Source organism: Beta vulgaris, chromosome 5 (assembly GCF_026745355.1).
Source record: "Beta vulgaris subsp. vulgaris cultivar EL10 chromosome 5, EL10.2, whole genome shotgun sequence".
Classification (NCBI taxonomy): Eukaryota; Viridiplantae; Streptophyta; class Magnoliopsida; order Caryophyllales; family Amaranthaceae; genus Beta; species Beta vulgaris.
Genome location: NC_079206.1, coordinates 18704569 through 18729307, shown reverse-complemented (window position 1 = coordinate 18729307; position 24739 = coordinate 18704569). Strand labels below are relative to the sequence as shown.

Below are 24739 nucleotides of genomic sequence, written 5' to 3'. Positions count from 1 at the left end.
ATGCTAATGAAAGGTGTGGGTGGAGAATCCATACTGCTAGGCTAGCAAATGGATATACTTGAGCAATCAAAACCATGAAGCAAAAGCATAATGGTGATTTAAATTTAGTAATTAATCCTATGGTGAACTGTGAATGAGCTGCTAGAAAATTATTGGAGGATATTAGAGCAAATATGGACATTAGAGGGAAACTATGAATGAGTTTGTTTGGGATAGATATGGTGTGAGAATTGCAACTTCCACACTTTACAAAATGAAAGATAAGGCAATAAGAATCATCCAAGGGGGTCATAATGATTCCTACACAAATCTACCAACCTACTGTGAGTTGCTTAAGATGAACAACCCAAACTCAGTTGCCTTTTGTACTTGGGCAGCATTACAGAGGCCAGAAAAGCCTCTACAGTTCAGGTGCATTTTCATTAGCTTTCATGCTCAGTTTAAAGGCCTTATAAATGGTTGTAGGGGTTTGGTTGATTGATGGCACCCATCTTAAAGGGAATTTTGGAGGGATCTTGTTGTTTGTTGTCTCATTGGATGGAAACAATGAGATATTTCCTGTAGCTGTTGTTATGGTAGATTCTGAGAACAAGACATCATGGAGTTGGTTCTTCCATCATTTGAAGGCAACCTTGACTGCAAGTGGAAGGTCAAACTAGACCATTATGTCAGATATACAAAAGGTAACCCTGCTCCCTCCATTGTACAATGTTTTTATACTTATTATGTATTCCAATTTTTTTAACTTTATGTTACATTAATGTGTATGTAGGGCATTGATCCTAGCTTAGATCAAGTATGGCCAAAGGTCCCTAGAAGATATTGTGCAAGACACTTGTGCAAAAATTTCAAGACTGATTATCCAGGGATCTTGATGCATAAGCTCTTTTGTCAGTTGTCAAGTCATGTTCTCAATACTCAATCAAGAAAGCTTTGCAAAAAATTCAAAAAGTGGCTGGACTAGGAGCAGTTAAGTGGTGTAAAGATGTGGGTCCACTTGGCAGATGGACCAAATGGAAGTTTGATCCTACTTTATGCAATGATGAAGTGAAAAATAATTTTGTGGAGAGTTTTAACTCCACAATAGGTGCAGATAGGTATAATCCTATCCTCACATTATTAGAGGGTAAACACAAAACTACCCTCCTTAATATGCATTTAGACTATCTTGACTAATGTACGATGCCTTATTATCTAAACACTAAACTACTTAGGTTTTCATTGTGACAAGTGTGAGAAGGATTGCAATGGTAAGGCATGCCACTAGACAACACATATCTCAATAATGGGCAGAATCAGGTATATGTCCTAACATCATAGAGAGGGTGAGATATTTGACAAAAGAGTCAAGGACTTGTCAAGCCTATCCATCTGGGAGGGGGGAGTATGAGGTGCATGATGGGAGGTCACTAAATAGGAGAGAGTGTGCTTGTGGAAGGTGGCAAGTCAGGGGTATTCCATGTAAGCATGAAATTTAAGCCATATTGGATGCTGCTAAAGACCCACTAGACTATGTCTCAGATTGATTAAGTGTATTTAGGTATAAAGCAGCTTATAATGGCAACATTTCACCAATCCCTGATTATGAGCAGTGGCCAGATTTGGGTCAACCAACACTTATTGCACCAATCATGAAAAGAGGAATTGGTAGACCATCTAGGAAGAGGAGAAGAAAGGAGGGAGAACAGAAGAAAGGGAAGAGAAGCACCACTGTACAATGCAAGAAATGCAAGGACTTTGGCCATAACTTGAAGACTTGCAAAGGTGGAGCTACAGCTAGGGAACTAAGGGAGCTAAGGGAGCAGCAAGGAGGTGGGGTGCAACCTAGACCTGATGGCAGCAGCCAGCCCTCAAAAAGAAGACAAAGTTAGAGCAACCAAGTAGAAGTTGACTGTAAACTCATTGATTTGATGATCAATCAGTCACGCACAGACTTAGAGCAACCAACAAGAAGATAAGTTGACTTTGCATCATCTAGCCAACCTACCACAACTGCCAACCCTCCTCAGCAACATCAGTCATCTTCTAGCCAACCTTCACAAGAGGTACTGGAAGAATTAGTGCTAAAAGGCAGAAGATTATGAACATAATGGCCCTTCATTGAAGATAATGAACAGAAGTTGGTGTTTTCTTTGTGAACAATTGAGCCTAAGATACAATTGACTCTAACTTTTGTTCAGTTTTTTGGGTACTCTGGAAAATTGCACTATTTATAGGGTATATTGGTGCTTGTTCGATTTGCACTCATTGTAAAACTCTTTGAATTACATGAATTATGCACCTAACTTTTGTAGTTTACTTCAGATATGGTTCTAGATTGTTAAGGAGAGCAAATTCAGATTATGCAAAATCAATTTTTATTAATTCACCAAAAGTTCAACATTACAACAAAAGTGCAATTACAAAAACACTAAGTTTCATCCTTTGTCCAACAACTACACAGTATGATATTCCTATCTCATTACATTTTTACTAACAATTTCACCCTAATTTCACAATAACAAGCAGAAAAACATACACAAACAACCCTATTTTAACCATCTCCTTCAAATATTTGAGAAGTCCTTCAACCTTCTCCTTCAAATCATTAATTTTGTGCTTCATCTCCAACAAACCTTCCTCTTCAAGCATTACACTATGTTCATCACCACCACACATCAACAGCTTCTCAAGTGTCTCTCCTCTCACAACAACATTGTTGTTGGTCAGCCACAAGAAGAATTGACAGTATTCACATTTGAAATAGGCCTTTCGCAGATTCTCTTGGGACCCAGATATATGTAGCTTTGTAGTTTTTTGCAGGACAACAGTTGCATCTAGGACTTATGAATTCCAATTCGCAACCATTATAGGACTTAGAAGAATAAGAACTTGACATTTTCAGTAATGGAAGAGGGGAAGAAGAGATGCTAATTTGAAAGAGAGAGGACGGAAAGAGAAAAGAGATGCGAGTGATTTAAAGAAGACGAAACTGTTGCAGCGTGTTTTGGTGGGAAAAATTCCCACCATTTGTTAGGGTTTAACAAAACTAACAGTCAACTTAACGTTGACTTAACGGGAGGGTACCATAGAGATAACTTTAAAAAGTATGAGGGTACAACAGAGAGAAAAAAAATAGTAAAGATACTACATAGAATTTTAAATAACACAAGGGCAAACCCAAATAATTTTCAAGCAAACTTGGTAAATTCTCGGTTTCTCCTTTGCTTGTGTTATTTTACTTTGCACTCAGCAATGGCAAAAATTAATAATGATCAGAGTAACACTACTATTACGCTTTAAATAGGAGAAAGTTAGCTATTTCAACGCTTTGATTATAAAGAAACAACAGGCTATGTGACAAGAAAAATGGAAATAGGATTACTATATATTGCCTGTAATACAAAGTTACAAACTATACAAGAATTGACTTTTTTGCCTTGCATCGATTCAATAAGAATCAGATGTCCAATAAATATTGATGTTGAATTAATATCAGGGCAGGAGAAATCAGTATCCTATTTCAATGTATGTAGATACAGTTGAGTTAGAGTGTGAAATGAATCCAAAAAATCCCTTCATTGGGTCGTCAGTGGTTAGGATTTCACCGCTGATATGAATGATGCTCAACCTGTAAAGAATGACAAAATATCAATTCTTGATTACAGCCAGATTTATAATATAATTAAGCAAGCTTCTTTGCACGACCGCTGGAAGGGCCTGCAGCATCTTTCTTGGATCCAGATTCCTCAGGTTTCCGAGCCCAAGCTGGAGCTCGATCAGGCTCATAACGGTAATCATAGAACAGCTCTTCCCCTGCATTCATTCGTTCCTTGGCAAATATCCCCACCCGATGATCTCCAGCTACCATAATAACCTGTTACCGCATCAAACTATCAATTAAATGTGGCCTACATTCAGCTGAATGAAGAAGAAAAGAAACATGGGTACATATAGAACAGATGTTGACAGAATTAAAGTTCCAAGCTGGGAAAGTGTCCAATACATCAGGTACAATAAGGGAAAACAGGAGACACTCCCTAGTCCCTCCAAAGTTGTACCTCCAAAGTGAATAGGATGGCTCCACGAGATTGATTCTGTCATCTATGAGAAATTTAATGTGGATCAGGATTTCACAACCTCATTGCCGTATAAGAAGCTCCACCTCTTTCTACTAGCTGGTATCAATGGTCTATTTGTGCTATAAAAACCCCTGGTAGCCAGGTATCGAGCTCACTCTTAAGATGGCCAATCTTAAAGAGCCTTAGTATGTAGATAGTAGCTATAAATAGTTGATACTTATCCCAAAGTACCTTGGCGCAGGTGATCTTAGAATAGGTGGAATATTTCTAAGCATGCCTTTATTTGTTGGTTGCCACACTTGGAAGATTAAGAATATCTGCTAACTTGTACTCGATAGTCTATAGGGGGTTAATGATGAATCTAGTTGCATCATCTGTGCAAAGAGTCCGAAATCATACATATACACATCATAAATTCATAATACCCTTATGACTAACGTTTGGATACATATATATATATATATAGATATACATATATATACAATACGGTTTTTCCACCAAATACCCTAAACAGTTTTCAGAATTCACCATATACCTCTAAGTTTTATACATATACATCATAATACCCTTATGACTAACGGAGATGACTAACAGAAGACTAACTCTGTTAGGTATTAACCCTTATTTGCGTGAGGCAGCAGCACCAGTAACCAAGGTGGTTGATGGTGGCCAAGGTGCCGCAGCAGAAGCGACGGTCAGCTGGGCCCTAGAGCAAAATGCAGAGGAGAGAGAAAATATGGGGAACCAATAGAGGAGAGAGAAAATAACATTGGGTTTTCAATGATTACATCAACAAAAGAAGGTATCAAATGAAGATGTTCATGATCCTCTAATGTAGGTTTTGTGTAAATTTTAGGCAGTGGCTACTTGTTTTTTCCGGCGAATTTGGGCGGTTCTTTGGTGGTGGTCACGAGAGACCCGAACACGAGGGGAAGAAATTGGAGTTTGGTTAAAATCGACTCCCAAAGTCCAGATCTACAGAAATTGGAGTTTCATTAAGAAATCTAACTTGGAAAGTAAAATGGAGAATGGGTCACTTCGGAGAAGAAAGAGAAACCAGCTTTTCCAATCTTGTTGAAATTGAATTTTTTTCAATTGATATAAACTGATGAAGATGATTCCAATGAGGGTAAGAGGGGGAGGATATGCCGGGGGGTTGAGGGGCTAATTTGATTCAAGTGAAACATTTGATAAGGGAACATACCTTAAGGGAAGAGAAGGTTGCTGCCACGAAAGAGAACAAAGGGAAGGAGAAGGGAAAGGGGGGGAAGAATCAGGGTCATTTATGGTTAAAGAACACACTGAAGGATTAACGACTAACATAGTTAGGACTTTTGTTAGTCATAAGAGTATTATGATGTATATGTATAAACTCGGAGGTATATGGTGAACTTTGAAAAGTGAAGGGTATTTGTTGTAAAAAAATCACCAAGGGGAATTTGGTGAAAAAACCATATATGATATGCTCTATATTGTAATAGAGTTACTCCCACCGTCCCACTTAGTTTATACATTCACTTTTGGCACAAAAATTGAAGGGAAGTGAAAAAAATATAGAGAAAAAAGTGGGTGGCTGAATGCGGGACACAAAGTCAACCAGCTACTTTAGGATGGAGGTTGTTGTTACTCGGAGTCGGCAAAATTTGTCAAACGAAATATGTGTCAGATCCGGCAACTTTTAGTCGGACACAGCGGCGCAAAACCCTAGATGTTCAAACCCCAGAATTCGAATGTGAAGAGAAAAAGAAGAGAAGAGAAGAGAAAACGAGGAAAAGAGGATAACTCACCTCGACTCATCGACCGGAGCTTCGAACTCACCAGTATGTTTCATCTTTCTTCACTTCTCCTCTTCTTCTCTCTCTTCGATCTTCTCGTCTAGTAACCTCCTCATCTTTTTTTTTCTTTTCTTTTTTTTCCTTTATGAGTCCACATGACACTTTTTCTTTTCCTTTTCTTTTTTCTTTTCCTTTGCTTTTTTCTTTTCTTTTTCCTTCTCCTTCTATTATGTTTTCACGTGACTCTTTTTCTTTTTTATTTTTCCTTCTTGTGTTCTTTTTTTTAAAAATCATTTTTGTTCTTCATAGCCTATGGCTAGGTTGCTATTCTTTTTAATCAAAAACCTTAATTATATTAGTATATTACAAACATACAATTATAAAATCTAAATTACCGGATTAATTATTAAATTGTAAATTATAAAATATTAATTTCGCCATACCCGTACCCGTGTCCAGAATCCAGATAGAGTCCCCGTGTCCTATTTTTTGGAAGTGTCGTATCAAACACTCGGATCCGTACCCATACCCGACACTCCTAGCCGAGTCCAGGTAACATAGGAGGTTGTATACAGCTGAACTTTCATTTTGCTACTACATGCTGCAATTTTTCTTACCAAAATAAATGTACTGCCAGATTTTAGAGCTATATTTCTAAGAACCCCATTTTGATTGCACTTGGATTGGATTGAATTCCATTCAGATTCGTAAAAATCCGCTTCAAATGTGATTTTCTAAAGTTTGGACTGGATATTGACTCAAATTCTCGAATCCAGATGAAATTAAGGTTGTATTTGGTTCCAGTCCATCTAGATTACACCCCTACTAGTGGACATTGCAACACGACAGAGGCAACGTTCAGCTATCTCAAGCAACAAAACAGTTAAAATCTTATTACTCTTTGACACCATAAAATTACCTTGGCATAGCAATTCGGATCAGGAGAATGATTTGCAAATTTCAGCTTATCCCCTTTCCGATAAGCATCAAGGACAAACTACACATATACAAAGCACAAATGTCATAAAGATATCACATGCCAATATATATGTCTATATCTGCAATGAACTAATATTCAATCATCAGACCTGATCATTTAGATTGAACAGAAATGAAGAATTTTCACGATCATATATCTTTCCGCGCTTATCAGCTTCCCGATGTGAGATTAACTCCCCAGTGTACTCCCCTAGGTATTCATGTTTTCCAACACTATTCTGAAAACAAAAATAAAATATAAACCTTATGCAGGAATCAGAAAAGGCAAGCATTAGTGACAATAAGAATTGTTACCTTAAGAAATGCTCCCCAACCAGACACGTCAGACCTACCAAGTAAAACCTGTACAAAGAAAAATAAAACATCATACTGTCATAAAGCAAATCATGAGATAATAAAAAAGCAGCAGCAAAATCACTGGGTCAGTTGCATGGAACTTCTCTTTCTCGTGGCAGAGGGAGGCCAAGTTATGAATCAAGAAATTTTGTTAACATCAGCATAAACGGATAGCCAGTCATGCAATGTCATTATCATAGTTCAGAAAAGCAATACAAGAAACTCAGCAGGTTATAGCTTCTGGATCAGCCAATTAAAATTCAACAATTGTTACCAGATGCATTTATAAAATTATAAGCAACTGAAAATGGAGTCGTGGGCAACTCATCTGTTATGCACTTATGCATAAGACAACAATAAGGAAATCTTTAATGGAACACCAATTGTAGTCTGAAAGACAAATAATTTAGAACTCATTATTTAGTTCAACTTTGGGTCATTTACAAGTAAATTGAATCTCGGGTCGGGTTAGCAGATTTACTTAAAAGACAAAGCAACAAATTCCAAAGACTCTAGAGGAAAGGCATTTCAACTGGCTGAAATTAGAAGCCAGCTTATATTTTAGAATATCTCACCGGGTAATTTCTGAACACTAGCCAGCAAACTTACAGCGTACTCAAAATATTCAAACTTCCTTCTCATGATTGTGGGCCTGGCCCTATTTGATAAAATAGAAAATTTGGACTAAATTGGTGTTTGGAAGAGCTATGTATAGGGATGGGCATGGGTTGGATCTGGAGAGGGTCCAAACCCAAACCCAAATTATATATATATATATATATATATATATATATATATATATATATATATATATATATATATATGTAAAAGAAAATGGGTTTGTGGGGCGGATCTGGGTTTGAATCACCAGATCCAGATCCGACCCAAATTATATATATATATATATATATATGTAAAAGAAAATGGGTTTGTGGGGCGGATCTGGGTTTGAATCTACCAGATCCAGATCCGACCCAGACCCAATGGGTCTTAAAATTGTATACCCACACCCTCAAAAATGGGTCGGGTAGGTCCTCGGTCCATGCTATGAATCTATATTAGGGAGAAAGGTGATGTAGATATAATCTTCATTAGTTAGCTTGGGGAATAAGCTAGGTAATTGTGCTAAGGAAATTACTTTATATATAGGGATAATTCGAGAGAGAAAAGGATGTTGAATTTTGTGGAGAGTGATTAGTGGTTTTAGCTTGGGAGAGTGTCATTCCTCTCGAAAGATTAGCAAGGCTGTAATTGGTGATTAATCACCTAGATTAGCATTATAGAAGTCGTATCTTATTGTTTTCTTCTTAAACCTTGTTCTTCATCCCTTAATCTCACTGTTTTGGCCACCAAGCTATGTAAATTCATAGCAGTCCATGCCCATTCCTAGCTATGTAGGCTCCAAACATTAATTTTTTTGAAAAGCTAGTGGGAGGATCTTTTTGGTGATATAAGATCAGCTATCAACTATTTACTAAACACTAGTATACAAAAAGCTAATACAATTAGTTAGTCAAACATGGTCTTTGTTTCAAATTCACCGCAATCATTCGTGTAAGGTCAAATGTCACTATCTACTTATTCATACAAACAAGGAATTTAACTTCAATATACACTTCGACAAGTTTAACCACATATTTTTTGAACACTTCACATTTATTTGACTTGTATTAAAACCTTTGTGCTCTTATTTTTAACCTATGTTACTCATACACAGATTGAGTGTCTACTCGGATACGAGTATCCAAGTGTCCAACTCGACTATTTTGTAGAAAAAGCTTTTTAGTTTAAAATGAAGTATAAAAGTAAAGTGTCGTGCCGGACACTCCGTTTTTGAGGTAAATGAAGGTGTCGGAGTAACATTGTTTTTAACTATCATTATTCAATAGTTAAACTTTAGACTAGGTTCTTCATTTTCCAAGTATTTTTCCTGCTTTAAACTATCTACTAAGCTAATTTTACTGACTAAAACCGCAACCTTCAACATTAAGAAAACAAAATAAAATAAGAATTCAAATTTCTATTTACCCGCTGTTGTTGCTTGAGCAAAAGCTTCATATTTCTACATCCATAATTGTCCCCTCTTTGATTTGGGACACCAAGTGTACCATCACCACAACTGCAAAGAAAAAACAAAGAGTCGGAAAATTGTTAACAAGGACTTGTAAAGCAATTTATCCTAACAAAGATATGTCATTAAGTCAAGCAACACTAACATCCCCTTCTCAAGCTTATCATCTACGTAGGTATCATTCTTTCACTTGTTTCTTCAGACTAACCTCAGGCAGCACTTTATTTGAATATCTTCAAAATGAGTTAGCAAAATATAAATTCAACTACAAATTTTGATAGGTCCTTATTTTTACTCCGCCTCAGAGTTTCAAAATTTGTGTCTTTCACCATGGAAGTCACGAGTTCTTAACTCCATTTATTAGCCTAACAAATGCCTTGTACAATAAACTTCAATCTCATAGCATGCCATGCCCTTCTTCCTCTCTAATGCTAACATGTCAAAGGTGACATGGCATGTCTTACAATAATTTATTGTTGCTCATAAAATGAAGAAAAATGATTGTAAAAAGTTAACCTTCACTTTATAAGTCATTATCAGACCATTAAGCTACGACTTGTATATGTGACAAAATATCAACCCGAAACAATAATCCTTTTTGTCTTACTTCCCCCTTTCACTTTTAATTGCAATGCCTTATCTAGAAGTCTCGTATTAATTGTACCACTTTAAGTAAGGGTTTTTGCTCGAATGCATGTCTTACGAAAAGAGGTAAATTTGAAAATTGTGGTTTTTTTTTCATGTTTTGAACTCATATTCCTATTTCTCTCGCTTCTTAACCAAGCGACCCAGGCGGTGCGCCTTGCGCCTTAGCAAAGGCGGCCTGAGGCAAGGCGTGCCTGTTGTGTCGCACTTCGCATGGCTTGTCGGAAGCGTTTTGGCTTGCGCACGTACTCGCCTAGCGCCTAGGCACGCTTTTCAAAACTAAGGGTGGCACATTTATGAACAGCAAATACTTTTCTAAAAGTAAATAGCATGGAACTATGACTCAACCCACAACTTTCAGAGTTTATTTTGCCCTATTGTCAAGCTAACATCATCAATCAATGACTTCAGAGAACTTTTGTCAAGCACACACAATTAATACTTATAGGGTTTATATAAATGAGCTAATGCTACATTATTGTTCGTTAATACACAGCTCTACAATTACTAGTCATTATATGATCTTATTCTATAATAATTAAAATGAAAGCAGATTTTGGAAATCTTTAGACCTAAAATGGCTTTGTTCTTTTACTTTTTTAAGTTCAAATAAAATTTCCATTGTCCAGCTAAAACTCAGCAAAATTGGACCCTAAACAACTTATCATTTGCCATCTTTGATACCGATAACACTTCAGATCCCTCTTGATCAAATAGCAGAGACTTCGGTTTCATTACCCATCAATATAGGTCCGAACATAAAGAAATCTGCTAATCCTAGTCAGAAAAGTTCTGCATATGCATTCTTCAGCTAGTTTCTTTTGTTGTGAAGTTGCATGTCTTCCTTGTCACGTTTGGGTTTTCTATACTCAATTGCTAAAGCTATGTTCTCTTCACCTTGTTTCAAAAACTTATTACTTGTTCTTTTTAGAATCAGATCACATCAAACAACACTGCACCAAACATTCTTAATTGCATTTACTTATTACCAAAACTATTGAAAAGTACTAGTTAAATTTATGAAAATTAGATTTTTTATAAAATACACACTAAAATGTACTCCCTCCGTTTCATTTTAATTGTTACACTTTGATATTTTACACTATTCACAAATTTCACTTTGACCATCATTTGTGATTCATATATAGTCATGTGGGATCTTGTTAGACTCATCATAACATTTATTTTATTAATATGTACTTTTTATAATTTTTACAAATACAAAACTAAAGATATATATCCTCAAAATTTTACATTGGCATGCGTGAAAAGTGTAAGTGTGCAGATTCAAATGAAACGGAGGGAGTATCTAAAAAGATCCCCTATGACAATTATTTTCACACAAATTAGCATCAAAGCATGGTGAAAGGTTAGTGAGACCAAAAAAATTAAGACTAGACCAAATCAGGTCACCTTATGTCAGGTAAAGAGAGCAAAGGCTAAGTCTCTAGATATCCTTTTCTTTACCAGCTGTATTTGAAAAGGCAAGGCCCCAAGAAGGTCCGGTTACACATCATTCTACTAGTGCTAAAGAGTCAAACTAGTTATGAATTCTGCATTCTTCAAGTCCTATCAACTTCTACCGATTAAATGCTTGATTCAGTGGACGGAGGCAAAGTTTTTATTTGGGAGACTTGTAAATTATTAGGGGGTTGATTATTTTTATACCCTAAGCCCTGCTTTCACAGAATTAGCACCCCTCAGCGTTCTTTTAACACAAGTCTTTTTTGTCTCATTTCAACAACTTCTACGGCCAACCATCGAATTTGTACAAGATGCTCTTATATTTTTGCTACTCTTGACTACTCTAAGGGACTCTTAAACACAATAGCTATGCTGCATTTACAATATTACTTCATATGATAAAGTGCAGGGCACTAAAATAAAGTGCAGGGCACTAAAATACATGAGCTCACCTCACCCAACAATTACGACAGACATCTGGATCACATTCCCTATCTGCTGCGAAACATGGACATTGACGGCTTCTGCATTGACTTTTAGCACAGTGGCAGCCCCGGAATCTGTTTTTGCAGCTCTTAGGACACCTATAAGAAGAAAGATTAGTAGCAGTTGGTGAGCAATGACATCAATATGATGTTATGCCACAATATTCAGAAGTTCAATTATAAAAGCTAGGCAGAGGATTGATCACTCTGTTAGTTGCAAAATTTTGCACTACACCAATTAGAAAACTCACCCGCAATATTTTTCACAGCATGTGCCATTTAAAAGACATGAACACTGCTTTCCACAAGCAGATTCACACCCACAAGGATTATACTGTCGACAAGGTTGATCTTTCCTCTCTGAAATTCGCTTCCTGATGGAATGATAACCAGTGGACTTCCAAGTATACTTCAAACGACGAACTCTGCCTCTCCTCCTAACATATCTTGATCTTCTCCTGACTTCATTACCCTGAATTGCATTGTATGCACCAAACAATAGAAAATATAAGTCGCAGAAAATTACATTCAACATCATCAAGACCAAAAATCGTTGACTAACCATAGGGTCATTGCATTCAAGGTTTGTCCCATCATCACGACCTTCAATTGATAGCTTACTATTCAAGTGAGTCATGTAGTTATAGACCTCTGAGCAAGTCTTCAATCCATTCAAAAGGTTTCGAGCAATCAAGCAACTGCAAGGGGAGCAACATGTCATAGAAAAGAATCACGGATGCAGTCGCCATCGCAGTAACGATTGCGTTATCGCGGAAGCGGCTTATATCGGATGTATGGAACGGATCGCAGCTAACACAGCTTGAATTTTTCGAAAAATTCACATACTAGGGACCTTGCAATTCATAATTTAAGTAGTATTTTATCATCATAATATATGAAACAACTCATATACATCCAAACTTAAGTAACCCCACTAATATTCTCCCTTCTTGAGTGCGTACATGTTGCTTCTCTTACTATTTTTTGCGTCTTCTTTCATCAATATATGTCAAAAGAATGGACATAGCAGAAAAAAGAAAGCTCTAACGCGGCGAGTCACCGTTACGTAATGGACGACGTAAATTTCGTCGTTGTGTTCGATAACGGAATTTCTCGAAACGGTAACTTCCAAATCCATTATAGAACCGCCTTTACGTAATGAAACAGCCGAGTTTTAATTCCATGCAACACGTAGAGACTTGAACAATGCACATCAATATACACAACATGGCACGGCTCCTTGTGTTGTCATCATAATAGATATAAACTCGTAAATAGCATTCTTATGGAACTAATGCCCAATACCGTGGAATAAAATACTACGGTAAACTAGATAAGCAGCCCGTATGTTGAAATCACCAACAGCGTAGCAACTCTTGATAAATCTAATCTAAGAGCAATAATTAAAGCCCTATCATATTTCTAGGCTCAAAACAGGTCATCAATACAATTCCATTCACAAATCAGAACTTTATTCTTTACAACAGAAAAATGACTGGAAAAGCTAATTAGTAATTAGGATTTTTTGTCCCAAACTACCTTTAACTTTCAAGTTTTTGCGAGAAACTACTTTATAAAAAATTTGTTGTCTCAAACTACCTTACTTTTACCATTTTGTTGTTGACAGCTACCTAATGCCAGTTTTCGGCGTCGACTTTTTTTCAGTTCAGAATTGTGGAAGAAAGCAAAATTACCTTTGTGAAAATTGCTTGAGATTCAAGGAGACTCAAAGGGTGATTGTTTCAATTTTCGTTTAAGTAGTATAAGAGGAATGTGATGGTGGATTGGTGGTACAAAGTCTCAACATATATATTAGAGACAGACACAGAGAAATGGAGAAAATAGGGTGGGAAAATGAAAAAAGGGTTGAAGAGGTCAAGTGATATTACGTAACATTAAAAAAACTATAAAAAAAATAAAGATTCAACGCCGAAAACTGACATAATGTTGGTGTCAACAACAAAATGGTGAAATTAAGGTAGTTTGAGACAACAATTTTTTTATAATGTAGTTTCTCACAAAAACTTGAATATTTTTTGGGATAAAAAAAATCCCTAATATTTACAATCTACTCCATCTGTTTTAGCGGTTCAGCTTCTTTTTCGTTTGACCAATAATACTTTTTATAGTCCCTCCATCTTGCAATACTGTATATACTCATCTCGTTCAGCTTCTTTTTCTTTTGACAAATAATACTTTTTATACTCCCTCCATCTTTGCAATACTTATGTACTCATCTTTTTAGGTTGTCTCACAATACTTTACTCATTTCCTTGAATAAGATGGATCTGCTTAATCATATACTCCCGCCGTTTCTTTAACTTGAACCTAGAGGGAATTTAGAAAGAAACAAAGGAAAACACGCTTTGTAATCTCTTTCTTACTCTTTTGACTTCTCTCCTTTGGAACTTCTATCTTATTTATGGTACTTCTCTCTTACTTTTGATACTTCTATCGTACTTTTAGTTGTTATATTCCCAACAGGAATAACTTTAAGAAACATCCCACTAAAGAAACGAGGATTAACATTTAGAAATGGAGGGAGTATAATTTCCAACCAAAATCCCACTCATTCCCATAAAACAATATAAATATAATATTAACTAAGTCCTTACTTTCATCCCACCATCAATTTCTTAGCCCAATAAAAGTTATACAACATCCTTTCATAAACTGCATGACAAACAAAATGGATCAAGTATGGCAAGATGGAGAGAGTATGAAAGTTGATTTTCTAAGGCATACCGAAACAAAGATAAAAGATGTGAGATTATTACACACTTACACAAAAACACATACATATGCACATATAAATGAGTTCATTGTGACTAATATTTGTGTGGTGTCACACACACTCACACAAGCAAGCACACACACAGAGTACACACACACGCATTCGCAAGCGGGCACGTGCACCACTTTGTGTTAGGAGAGAGAAAGAGAGAATATATTGCCAAAAATGTCAATGTTGTAAGTAATATGCAACTTCCTAAATTGGGAAACTTGCAAGTAAAAAAACAAAGGAAATATGTATAAACGTACATCCAAGTTTACTACTTCCTCCGTTTCTTTTTACTCGCTACACTTCTTATTTCACGGACTCCTAGGCAATTTTTGGAGAGGAGAGAGGTAGAGAGTAAAAAGAAAAGGGGCCCATGTGAGAGGAGAGAGATAGAGAGAGTTTATTGCCCAAAAAAGAAGTGTAGCAAGTAATGTGAAACTTCCCATAATGGAAAGTGTAGCGAGTAAAAAGAAACGGAGGAAGTAGTTAATACTTAATAGTATCTCCATCAGTTCACTTGCCCCAAAGAAAAACATTAAATTCACATGGAGTCTTCATTTCACGAAAAGGCATGTATGTTAACACTCATGCCTCAAACACGGCTCATTCACAATCGCTCAATGCTTTTTAAACAATAATATATAAGTTTGTCGGGAAAAGGGTCGATTGCTGAACCTGTACCCATTTTGCATACTCGTAGCCAAGTCCATGCAATATATTGATAAAATCAAAGCACATTAGTCAATGCAAAATATATGTTCAACAAGATAGATATGAAAATCACCTGTTCCTACCGAATATCTCCAAACCCTTCTCATAAAGCGCTTTTTCAAGAGCCTTCCAAGATTTATCAATATTCACTTCAACTTTTCCAGGGCTTTCATCTACAATTTCTTCTTTCCTTGACACGTCATCCAAATTAACTGTCGATTGATCATTAGATCCTATATTCAAAACATCACTAGGAGCGTTTAAAGACTTGGAACTGCCCAAAGCAGGAATTCCCGTCCTTGACCTTTCATCTGTACTTAAGGTTCCTTTCTTCTTTGAAGAAGAACTTGCCACTTCATCCTCCTTCCGTGTCCGAGATCGAAGCTTCATATCGCTAGACAACGTAGAACCAGCATTAACTGAATCAGCATCGTGGGCCAACATCTTATGCCTCTTCTGCATTGCAACAAGTATCCTTTCAGCAGCTCGCTTGTACTTATTTTTGCGAGTTCCAGATTTCCCAATCGACTTAGTCTCTGGCTGGATAGAAGATTGGTCAATAGAGTTCTTATCTTGAGCAAGTCTTTCATCTGAATCACTACTGTCCGATGCATTTCTAGCATTTGAAGAGGCACTTTCACTTGGAGTGGATTTTCCCTTCCGCTTGTTAGAAGATCCAGTAAATTTATTCCTTGGTGACACCTCAATAGAAGTATCATTGGACGAAGGGCTGGGCTTTGCTTTGAAACCATCACATTTTTGGGAGATGGCTGCTGAATCACCTTCACACTTGGGAGCCTAGAGGAATAGATCAATCCATGAATTCAGCTTTAGAGACTACTTTGCTAAAGATGATAACTTTTGCCCAAATTCCCCGCAATTTTTTACACCCAGAAAATAAGCATACCGATCGATGGCAAAGCGGCCCACAAGGTACATTCGCCTCCTCCGGAGAATTCCACGGGTGTTGTTTTTCAGTCTACCAAATTGAAAATAAAGAAAAGCAGATGCATGAGCCCATAAAAAATAAAAATAAAAAAAGATTTTGGACTATACACTAGGAACGTACAGGAAAAATAAGGTCCTGTGAACATCCATGCAATCTACAATCAAAAACCTGCCAATATGGAGAATCAACAACAAAAGGTTAGATTAAGAAGCAAAGCACCCACTCTCAAAAAAAAAAAAACCAAAAATGAGAAGCACTCAATAAAAAGTTCATGAAGGCTAAAGAAGAATAGTTACGTAACACCGGCGACAGAATAAGTTGTCAAATGAATCCAAAGCTCCTTCCAGATCTTTATCAATATATGGGTTTGAATACTCTGAAGTCTCTACAGTATCCCCATTCCCTAGACCTGTCTTAGCCTTCTCTTCCTCACAAAGAGCTTCATATCTTGCCTGTATAAGATGTTTGACGGTGTTTCATTTCTCTGTAAGGCAAGCACAGAAAGAATGGGAAACAGCTGGACCGAAGTTCACACTCTGACCAGTTTATCCAATAGCATGTAACAATAACAGTAAAGGCAAAATACACAAAGATCAATCTTTTGAGAATAAGCAAAACAAAGGTGCCTTCCTTAAATATATACCTTGATGTCAGTAGGTTTCTTGGAAAAGCACTGTCCCAGTAAATCCAAAACAGCATCTGATAAACCAACTTGCTGCACTGTATTTCTGGTAACAGACAAGTAGCAAGATTGAGACCAGTATTAGCAAGATCACAATAGTGAATCAGCAAACTTTATTAGTAAGTTACACAAGTGATAACAATCACCACATATATTAGTGAAACCAATTGTATACTTTAATATTATGTCCATTTATGTTAAAAATATATCACTTTCTTATATAATCATTCATAAAATTACATAAGAATAGGAAATTTTTAATGCTCATGATGTGATAACATTTCGCCTTAAATTGCGGAATATAATACATAAGACAACCTATATTCTTCAGCTGGAGGCAGGTGCAGGTATGGATTAAACTGACAATTCGATCAGATATTTCCATGATGAGGCTTCATAAAATCAAAAAGGAGGGACTCAATTACACAGAGTCCTGACATTAGATACAAATGTCGAGCACTTAGTTATGACACCTCAACATTTAGCCATTAGTTGCCTATATCTAGTTACTTGAGGATCTCCCAGATACTTAACAGCCATTCAAAAGCTTGAACATATGCTTTGAGTATCCCTCCTCAAGATCTCTTCACAGTTCAATAGGAAAGTGGAGTTGACAGTGCCGTAGTCGTACTTCTTTCAACAGTGCTATATGCACATAAGCTACATGTGGAGATAACAGAAATCACAATCATAATATGAGCGTTCTTATTTTTGAAGAAAATCTAGTGAAGATGCTTTCTGGTCCGGAGGATGCTTTTCGAAAACACGTGCAGAGCAAAATTGGCAAATGAGATTAAAAAAATGCCATACAGCAAAACAAATATGTCAACATACATCGAAAGTAGAACAGGGTACAAAAGGGCAGGGGAAAAAGTCCAGCAACAGGGAAAAAAATGGACGTCAATTGCTCATATAATCATGAGAATATATAGATAAAAGAAGGGTGTAAAGAAAGGAGCAGTACGTGCACATCAAAGAAATATATGAGAAACACATGAGTCAAATCTGCAAGCAATCAAGCACTGGAAAGGGCTGCCTATACCAACCGCAAGATGTGATCTTCTGATCGAACAAATTCCTTCTTGTCTTCTTCTTCCTCAATTACTTCTTCTTCACTGTCACTGCATATTAAAGCTTCCCCACCAGTTGGATCATAATAAATTCTCCTTCGACCTAACACAGATTGGTCTTCCGTCATCCTTTGGTTTCTGCCCAAAATTAAAAGCACAATCAAAATCCCCAACGCACGCCATGATAAATGGAGGTAAACACTGACAAAAAAAAAAAGGGTAGACCATTCCATACAACACCCTGCAACTCAAAAACTCCTGTGTAGTAAACGACCTACTAGGCTACTAGAGTGAGCATAGGCAAAAATCCAATCATAAGAGATAGTTGCTGCTCATCTATGTTGCAAATTTGCAAGTTGAACAAAGCTTGCACTATAAAACAAGTCCCCAACATTCCAAATTTTCAACTCTCATTAAATATATAATACACGGTGGTGCAGCAGCAGAACATCCAGATGGATACTCTGTCATCTGTAATGAATCAGCTAATAATCTAACAGAACACTTTATTCAAAAAAAAATCACTACACCAGTGATCTGTTTACGATGTATGTTACATGAAATAGATATAAAGTTATTTTCAGCCTCACACTAGACGCATAAGATGAATCTTCGCAAGGGGCAATGCAGGGAAATATACTGAAAGGTTAATAGTAAACCCAAAAGACAATAAGAAAAAGTAGTCTAGCATAAACAACGTGCACTGGGACTTTGCATCGCACTCATATTTTAGAATCCTTCAAAATCCTGCTTTCTAATCAACAGACAGAAAGTATCCTATGTCCCTCGCCTTCTGCACTGTTTACATTATATGATGCAAATTGCAAAATCCTCCTGAAATTGAATAACCCGAGTGCTCCACTGACTAATTCCAAGAGCTACATTGCTCTGGCTCTTCTAAAACAAATAGTCCAAAATTTCAATAACTAGATGCATAGATAACTAACATTCAGCTGCAGACCATGATTTACGAAAGCAACATCCTCTGAACATTAAATATCTTAATAGCATCATTGAACATCAGTTTCACTACAGCAACCTCTCAACTGAGCAGTGTTACAACCATCCACCTCAGTCTCAATGATCCAACTTCATAACTTAATTTCTCATGGACTATATTGTCTCCTTTACACGGTCTAAGACTTTGTTATCGTTTCATTCCAATGTCAAAAGATGCTTTTCACGACAGCTCACATCTGAAATAATGTATAACATGTGGGTAGTATACTAGTTTTCCTTTCACCTTGGTATCATACCAAATACTCCTTGAATTTTGAAAACCAAAAAATCTATGTAGGATCTCAAGACTATAGTTGGGTTAAGGCCAAGTTAGAGTTACCTGGTATCAGTTACGGAGACAAAGTTAGAATCCCTAGGGTTTGAACTATGTTGGAGCAAAATTAAGTGAACAGAGTGACAATTTAGTACTAAGAGGAGATCAAATTAGAAGGTAGTAGCATTAGATGGTAATGAGGCACCTTTAAGTACTTAAAGTACCTTCCACTGATCTTTATAGCAGAAAGGAGATAAGGAAGAATCGACTATCTCAAATTCAACTAGACAATGCATTGATAAATCTTCAAAGAAGTCAAAGGAGACCAAAGCGACTCGGATAGAACGGAATACGGAATGAAAAGAATATGAACAAAAGGGGTTTACAAAATCATATAGCACTGAAAAGAATAAAATAGAGGAAGATAATATTTGAAGGTGGCCTCAAAAGATAAGAATTTCTTAGTTCATGCAGTTGGTTGGCTAGTTGGCTGGCTTGGCCCCAATGTTACTCAAACTCCAAGGGCCTATGACGAACACAAGTCTATGTGTCCAACTCATCTATTTAATTAACATTTCCATGATTTTGGCTCACTATGAAGTGTAGAAATGTTGAAAATCCCACAAAAATGCTCAATGTAAAATAAAGATCTGAGTAACATAGGGGTTGGCCCCATCTTTCAGGAATAGAATTTTGGCATTATTGTTGTTCTAAACCACTCAGTGCCAACGACAATTATTGTTGGAAAGCCAAAAACAAACTTTAACTATATTCATTACTAGAACATGGGATCTAACCTACACTCTGTACCTCCCAGCAAAATTAATGAGAGTTGCCATAACAATTAACACAAAAGATTTATGTAGACAAACTATAAAATACCTTGTCTCTAACCAATATTCAACACTCCATTCTAAATTTAATAATTTTTCACATCGTCATTCCACTTTTCATCCATTTAACCTCTTAGAAACCTTCTCATTGGATCCCAAATTAGAAGGAATGTAGAATATGAAGGCACCTAGGAAAATAATAAGAAAACTAAACAACATAGCCCATTAAAGAATCTAGCTGAATTTGGATAGTACAAGTTAAGATTTGCAATGATCTAATTTACAATGATCAATTTGAAGAAGACAATTACATAAAGAGTTCAAGCCAAACCACAAATGAAAAACTACCACCTTTTCAACTTGTATACCTTACTAATGTCTACTACCAATACCCATTCAGAACCTCGTAACTAAGAACAAGGACCACAACTATCCAAGCACACATAACACCCTCGCATGCCTTAAACCAACTCTTGGTTGCCCTCATTAGCAAAAGAGGATCAAGCACTAGAAAAGCACCTGAAAAGTCAGCCACTCAAAGAACCTCCACATAAGAGTTCTCCTACTCGTACAATCTTCCCGAACCAACTGAATCAGATTGAAATCTATACTTTTTCTCAAAATCCCATATTCAAATACCTCCTTATTTCATAGCATTCGAACAACTCCTTGGAAAAAGGATTCTAACACTTAATCCCATCTTAAACACAAAAAACTACTTCCCTAAACTCCAGTTAAATAGCCACCCCAATCAATTACTGTACACATGAGAAGTATAATTTTAGTCTAGACCTCCCATCATAGGGTGACTAAAAAACTTCATTAAGGATGCATTTCTTCACCTAATTTGTACTAAAACATTATCAGAACTTATCCGACTTATAACCTCATTGGACCTAATCCTTCGAATTTGGGTGAAGTATTATGATAAGTTGAGATAAACGCGATCTGGAAACGCTTTGGTCTTTTTTTGGCATTTTTCATTTTCATAACAGCGAAACATTGGCTCAGAGTCGTTTTCATGCTTCACCTATCATTATACATTACTTAGTATATATCAACTTTTAATTGCTACCATATCAATCATTATCCTTTACAAGAACTCTTTACCCCTTCTTGAAAGTTATTAAACCTCATTGCAACCTGTTAAACCCAATTAGACCTAATTGAAACTTATAAACATGATTGAAACTTATCTAAATCTTTTTAAGGTTAAAACAATGCTCCATTAGTAAAGTAATGACCTTCTAACTCCTTAACATTGGTACAACAATATAAACATGAGTTGTATCCCCCTCTTTATCCTACATAACCTTCATCTTCTAGCACTAATTCCTATTCACCAACAATTAATTCCTTAAGATTCTCCATATATCATTTCTCCTTATAGCATACACCTTTGAATGCTTAACAAGCCACCATGTGTAATATCTCCATCTTCTTCGAGGTATCTTCCTCCTTTACTTTTAAAAACCCAAAAAAAAATTCAAAGTTTCACCTTTGGCTTCTTCGTCACATAACTTAGCTTCCTCATTGATGTAAGCACTCTAGCTTTTTCACCAAACTAACATCACACTCTTGTCTAGTCCCTAACCCTATATTCTCCCAGATATAGTATAGAAGTAAGAAACAAGCCACAGAACATTGGATAGTAAACCTAGACAAAACACCACAAAGAAATCGAAATATGCTGTGATAGCTACAATATCTTTGAGGGAAAACTTAAGTTGATGCAGCATAAAAAATCTTTAATCCAGCCCTCGTCATATGCAAAAATAATCAAGGGTATAAGAGGAACAAATTCCTTAAAGTACATGTCAACCTTAACAAACCTGTCCAAAAACATCCATGTAGTATAAGGTGGCAGTCTCTTCACTTCAGGGAGTCTAATGGCTCGAACTGTATTCTTAATAGGGATAGACGCCCCCAGAAGAACTGCTGCGTGTTCTTGTGAGCCACTGCCATCTTCACCCTTTTTACCTCCTTCGATGCCATTTTGCATATTGATCGCATCATTCTGCCTCTTAACCAGTAAAGCAGTACTTTTTTCTGTGTCAGTAACCGTGATATTTCTTCTTTCCTTTGCTAAAGTCACCCTAGACAACTTTTGCCTGTTTTCTTCCATTATGTTCTGATTAACAAACATAAAACAGTGAGCAAAATAATCCTTCACATATAACAAAGGGGTTTCAAACCACCCCATATGTTTAAAACAACCTGCATAGCTATTCAAAGGTGCCACCTCTATGTGACAATTATATATGGCAAACAGCAAAAACTTCATCACATTGTACCGTTTCATAAATGTTATTCCAATACAACCAACCTTCAACGTGACGCAATGCAACCATAGTAAAACAATTCTTTTTCCTCCTTTTTTACAACTTCGGCAGAGTGTCTTAAATCACAGTCTTCAAAACACAAGATAAACAATAGAATTCAAAATCCTAGTATATGCTCTACAAATGCACCTGAATATAAACATGGCGTTGAGCTTCTACTTGCTGCTTCAACGAATCGATAACCGAAATAATCTCCTTCGGTACCACGCTCATGTTCGCAGGCTCTAACACCTGAACAACAACGACATCAAAAAACAAAAAATTTCAGAAAAATATTTCAAATTCTAATAAAAATCAACAAAAAAGCAGAAGATGAGCAGAAAAAAAGGAGAGAGAAAAAGTACCGGCGTAACCTTGGAAAGCTCCGATCTGCTTATAGAAACAGAATTGGAGCGCGACGGTTTCGCAGACATTGTACAATTTTAATGTGCTCCAGAAATTGACCTTGATTTTGCGCCGGCGATGGAGGTTGAGTTAGGATAAAAGTCATGCAGATGCAATGTGAAGAGAGATAAATTATCGAAAAGAAGAAAGGAGAACGACGAAGAAGATGAAGAAGACAGTAATGGCGGATCTGGTGGAAAAATCTGGAACCCTAAATTTGAGGAGAGAGAAGAAGAATGGTTAAAAAATTTGTCGAGGGTTTGATTTGGGGGTTAGTAAAAGGAAAGGTGAGAGATTTTAGGCGGAAAGAGGATAGTTGCTTTTGCGTTTTGAATTGGTTCTCTCTTGAAGAACAGTGGCTATAATTGTTGTTAGTATTGTGAATGTTAAATAGGCAATGTGATTAATTGCTAAAAATGGAAGTAAACAAGATGAATAAAGTGAGGAGAACTTCAGGATAATGGTTCTTTATATAGAAATATATATTTGCTTTACTAAGACTATCAACTGAGATGGTTTAGTACTAATGTGCTATAGCAATAATTTTACTACTAATGATCCTTGTTTCAGTTTCAAAGTAGGGCTATGTAGCCATCAAAAAATCAAATATGGGGAATTGTTTCATTACATGGAATAAGGTTTAACCCTCGAATATAGTGTAACTAGTTTAAAACTTGTGCAAAAATACACGGAATATTAATTGTGTGCATTTATTTAAAAAAAAAGTTTAAATAGTATGAATGTGACATAAATAAAACAAATTAAGTCCCACATAATTGTAAAAAACGAAGTTATCATATAAATTGCAACAAAGTGGGTGGTAAAACAATTGTGAGTGACTATATGAACACATTGAAAGATAAACTAAGCACATAAATTAAAAGATTAAAAAAACTAATATGAACCCGGTGCACACTAATTAGTGTGCACCCGATCCATATCACGTGAGTTTATGATAGTGTATATTGATATGATATAGTGTATGTTAAAATGATATAGTGTATGTTACAGTGATATAGTGTATGTTAAAGTGATATAGTGTGTGTTAAAGTGATATAGTGTATGTTAAAGTGATTTAGTGTGTGTTAAAATGATATAGTGTATGTTACAGTGATATAGTGTATGTTAAAGTGATATAGTGTATGTTAAAGTGATTTAGTGTGTGTTAAAATAATATAGTGTATATTAAAATGATATAGTGTATGTTACAGTGATATAGTGTATGTTAAAGTGATATAGTGTATGTTATAATGATATAGTGTATGTTAAAGTGATATAGTATATGTTAAAGTGATATAGTGTAAATTAAAGTGATATAGTGTATGTTAGTACTGTTTAACGGGTCACGTGTCTGGGCCTGGTCCACACTATTTTTAGTGTGAACCGGGTCCACGCAAGTCGAATTGTTAAAAGATTTCATAATACTTATTACACATTATGAAATACTTCTTTATACACTACATGTGTGGTAATATTTGAGTTCTCACGCTCTTTATCACATATTAAAATCTTCAAACCATTTTTGCTTGTAACTCTTGATACACGAACATAGAATTTTTTTTCATCAAATCAAAGAAAAGATCAATTCATCTCTATTATATGAGGGAAGGGGGGAGCTATGGTGTCCTCTTTTGAATCGACTATTTTGCCCCTCTTCCCTTTCTAAATTACAAAAAGAATCTCAAAATTAAAATCGAGAATTCGAGACTCAAAAAAAAACTACCGAAAATTAATTTACAACACTCACTCACAAATCACTCACAAATCACTTAAAAGAAGAAACTTTACAAATCACTCATACAATAAGAAAATAATGTTGCAAATCATTCAAATAATCAAAAAACTTTATTAAAACTTAAAATTAACATACAAAGTAA

The 24739-nt window shown here is 36.1% G+C and overlaps 1 protein-coding gene across 4 annotated transcripts; it reads right to left on the bottom strand.

Moving 5' to 3' along the window:
• Positions 1 to 3337: 3337 nt before the first annotated feature.
• On the bottom strand, positions 3338 to 23274 carry LOC104893011 (histone-lysine N-methyltransferase CLF). 4 transcript variants are annotated; one of them, XM_010679046.4, is made up of 17 exons: positions 22823 to 23271; positions 22608 to 22709; positions 21969 to 22267; positions 18007 to 18168; positions 16922 to 17006; positions 16575 to 16730; positions 16399 to 16446; positions 16237 to 16308; positions 15403 to 16127; positions 12399 to 12534; positions 12088 to 12308; positions 11804 to 11935; positions 9200 to 9290; positions 7130 to 7177; positions 6925 to 7053; positions 6756 to 6833; positions 3338 to 3856 (listed from the first exon to the last, which is right to left on the bottom strand). In XM_010679046.4, exons 1-17 carry the CDS (start codon positions 22889 to 22891, stop codon positions 3665 to 3667), a joined length of 2745 nt encoding a protein of 914 aa, XP_010677348.2. In that variant the 5' UTR covers positions 22892 to 23271; the 3' UTR covers positions 3338 to 3664. The 4 variants fall into 4 exon arrangements, with proteins under 4 accessions (XP_010677348.2, XP_057251017.1, XP_057251016.1 ...); XM_057395034.1 differs by having other exon boundaries at positions 12088 to 12534; positions 22832 to 23274; XM_057395033.1 differs by having other exon boundaries at positions 12088 to 12534; positions 22823 to 23273.
• Between the last annotated feature and the right edge of the window lie 1465 nt (positions 23275 to 24739).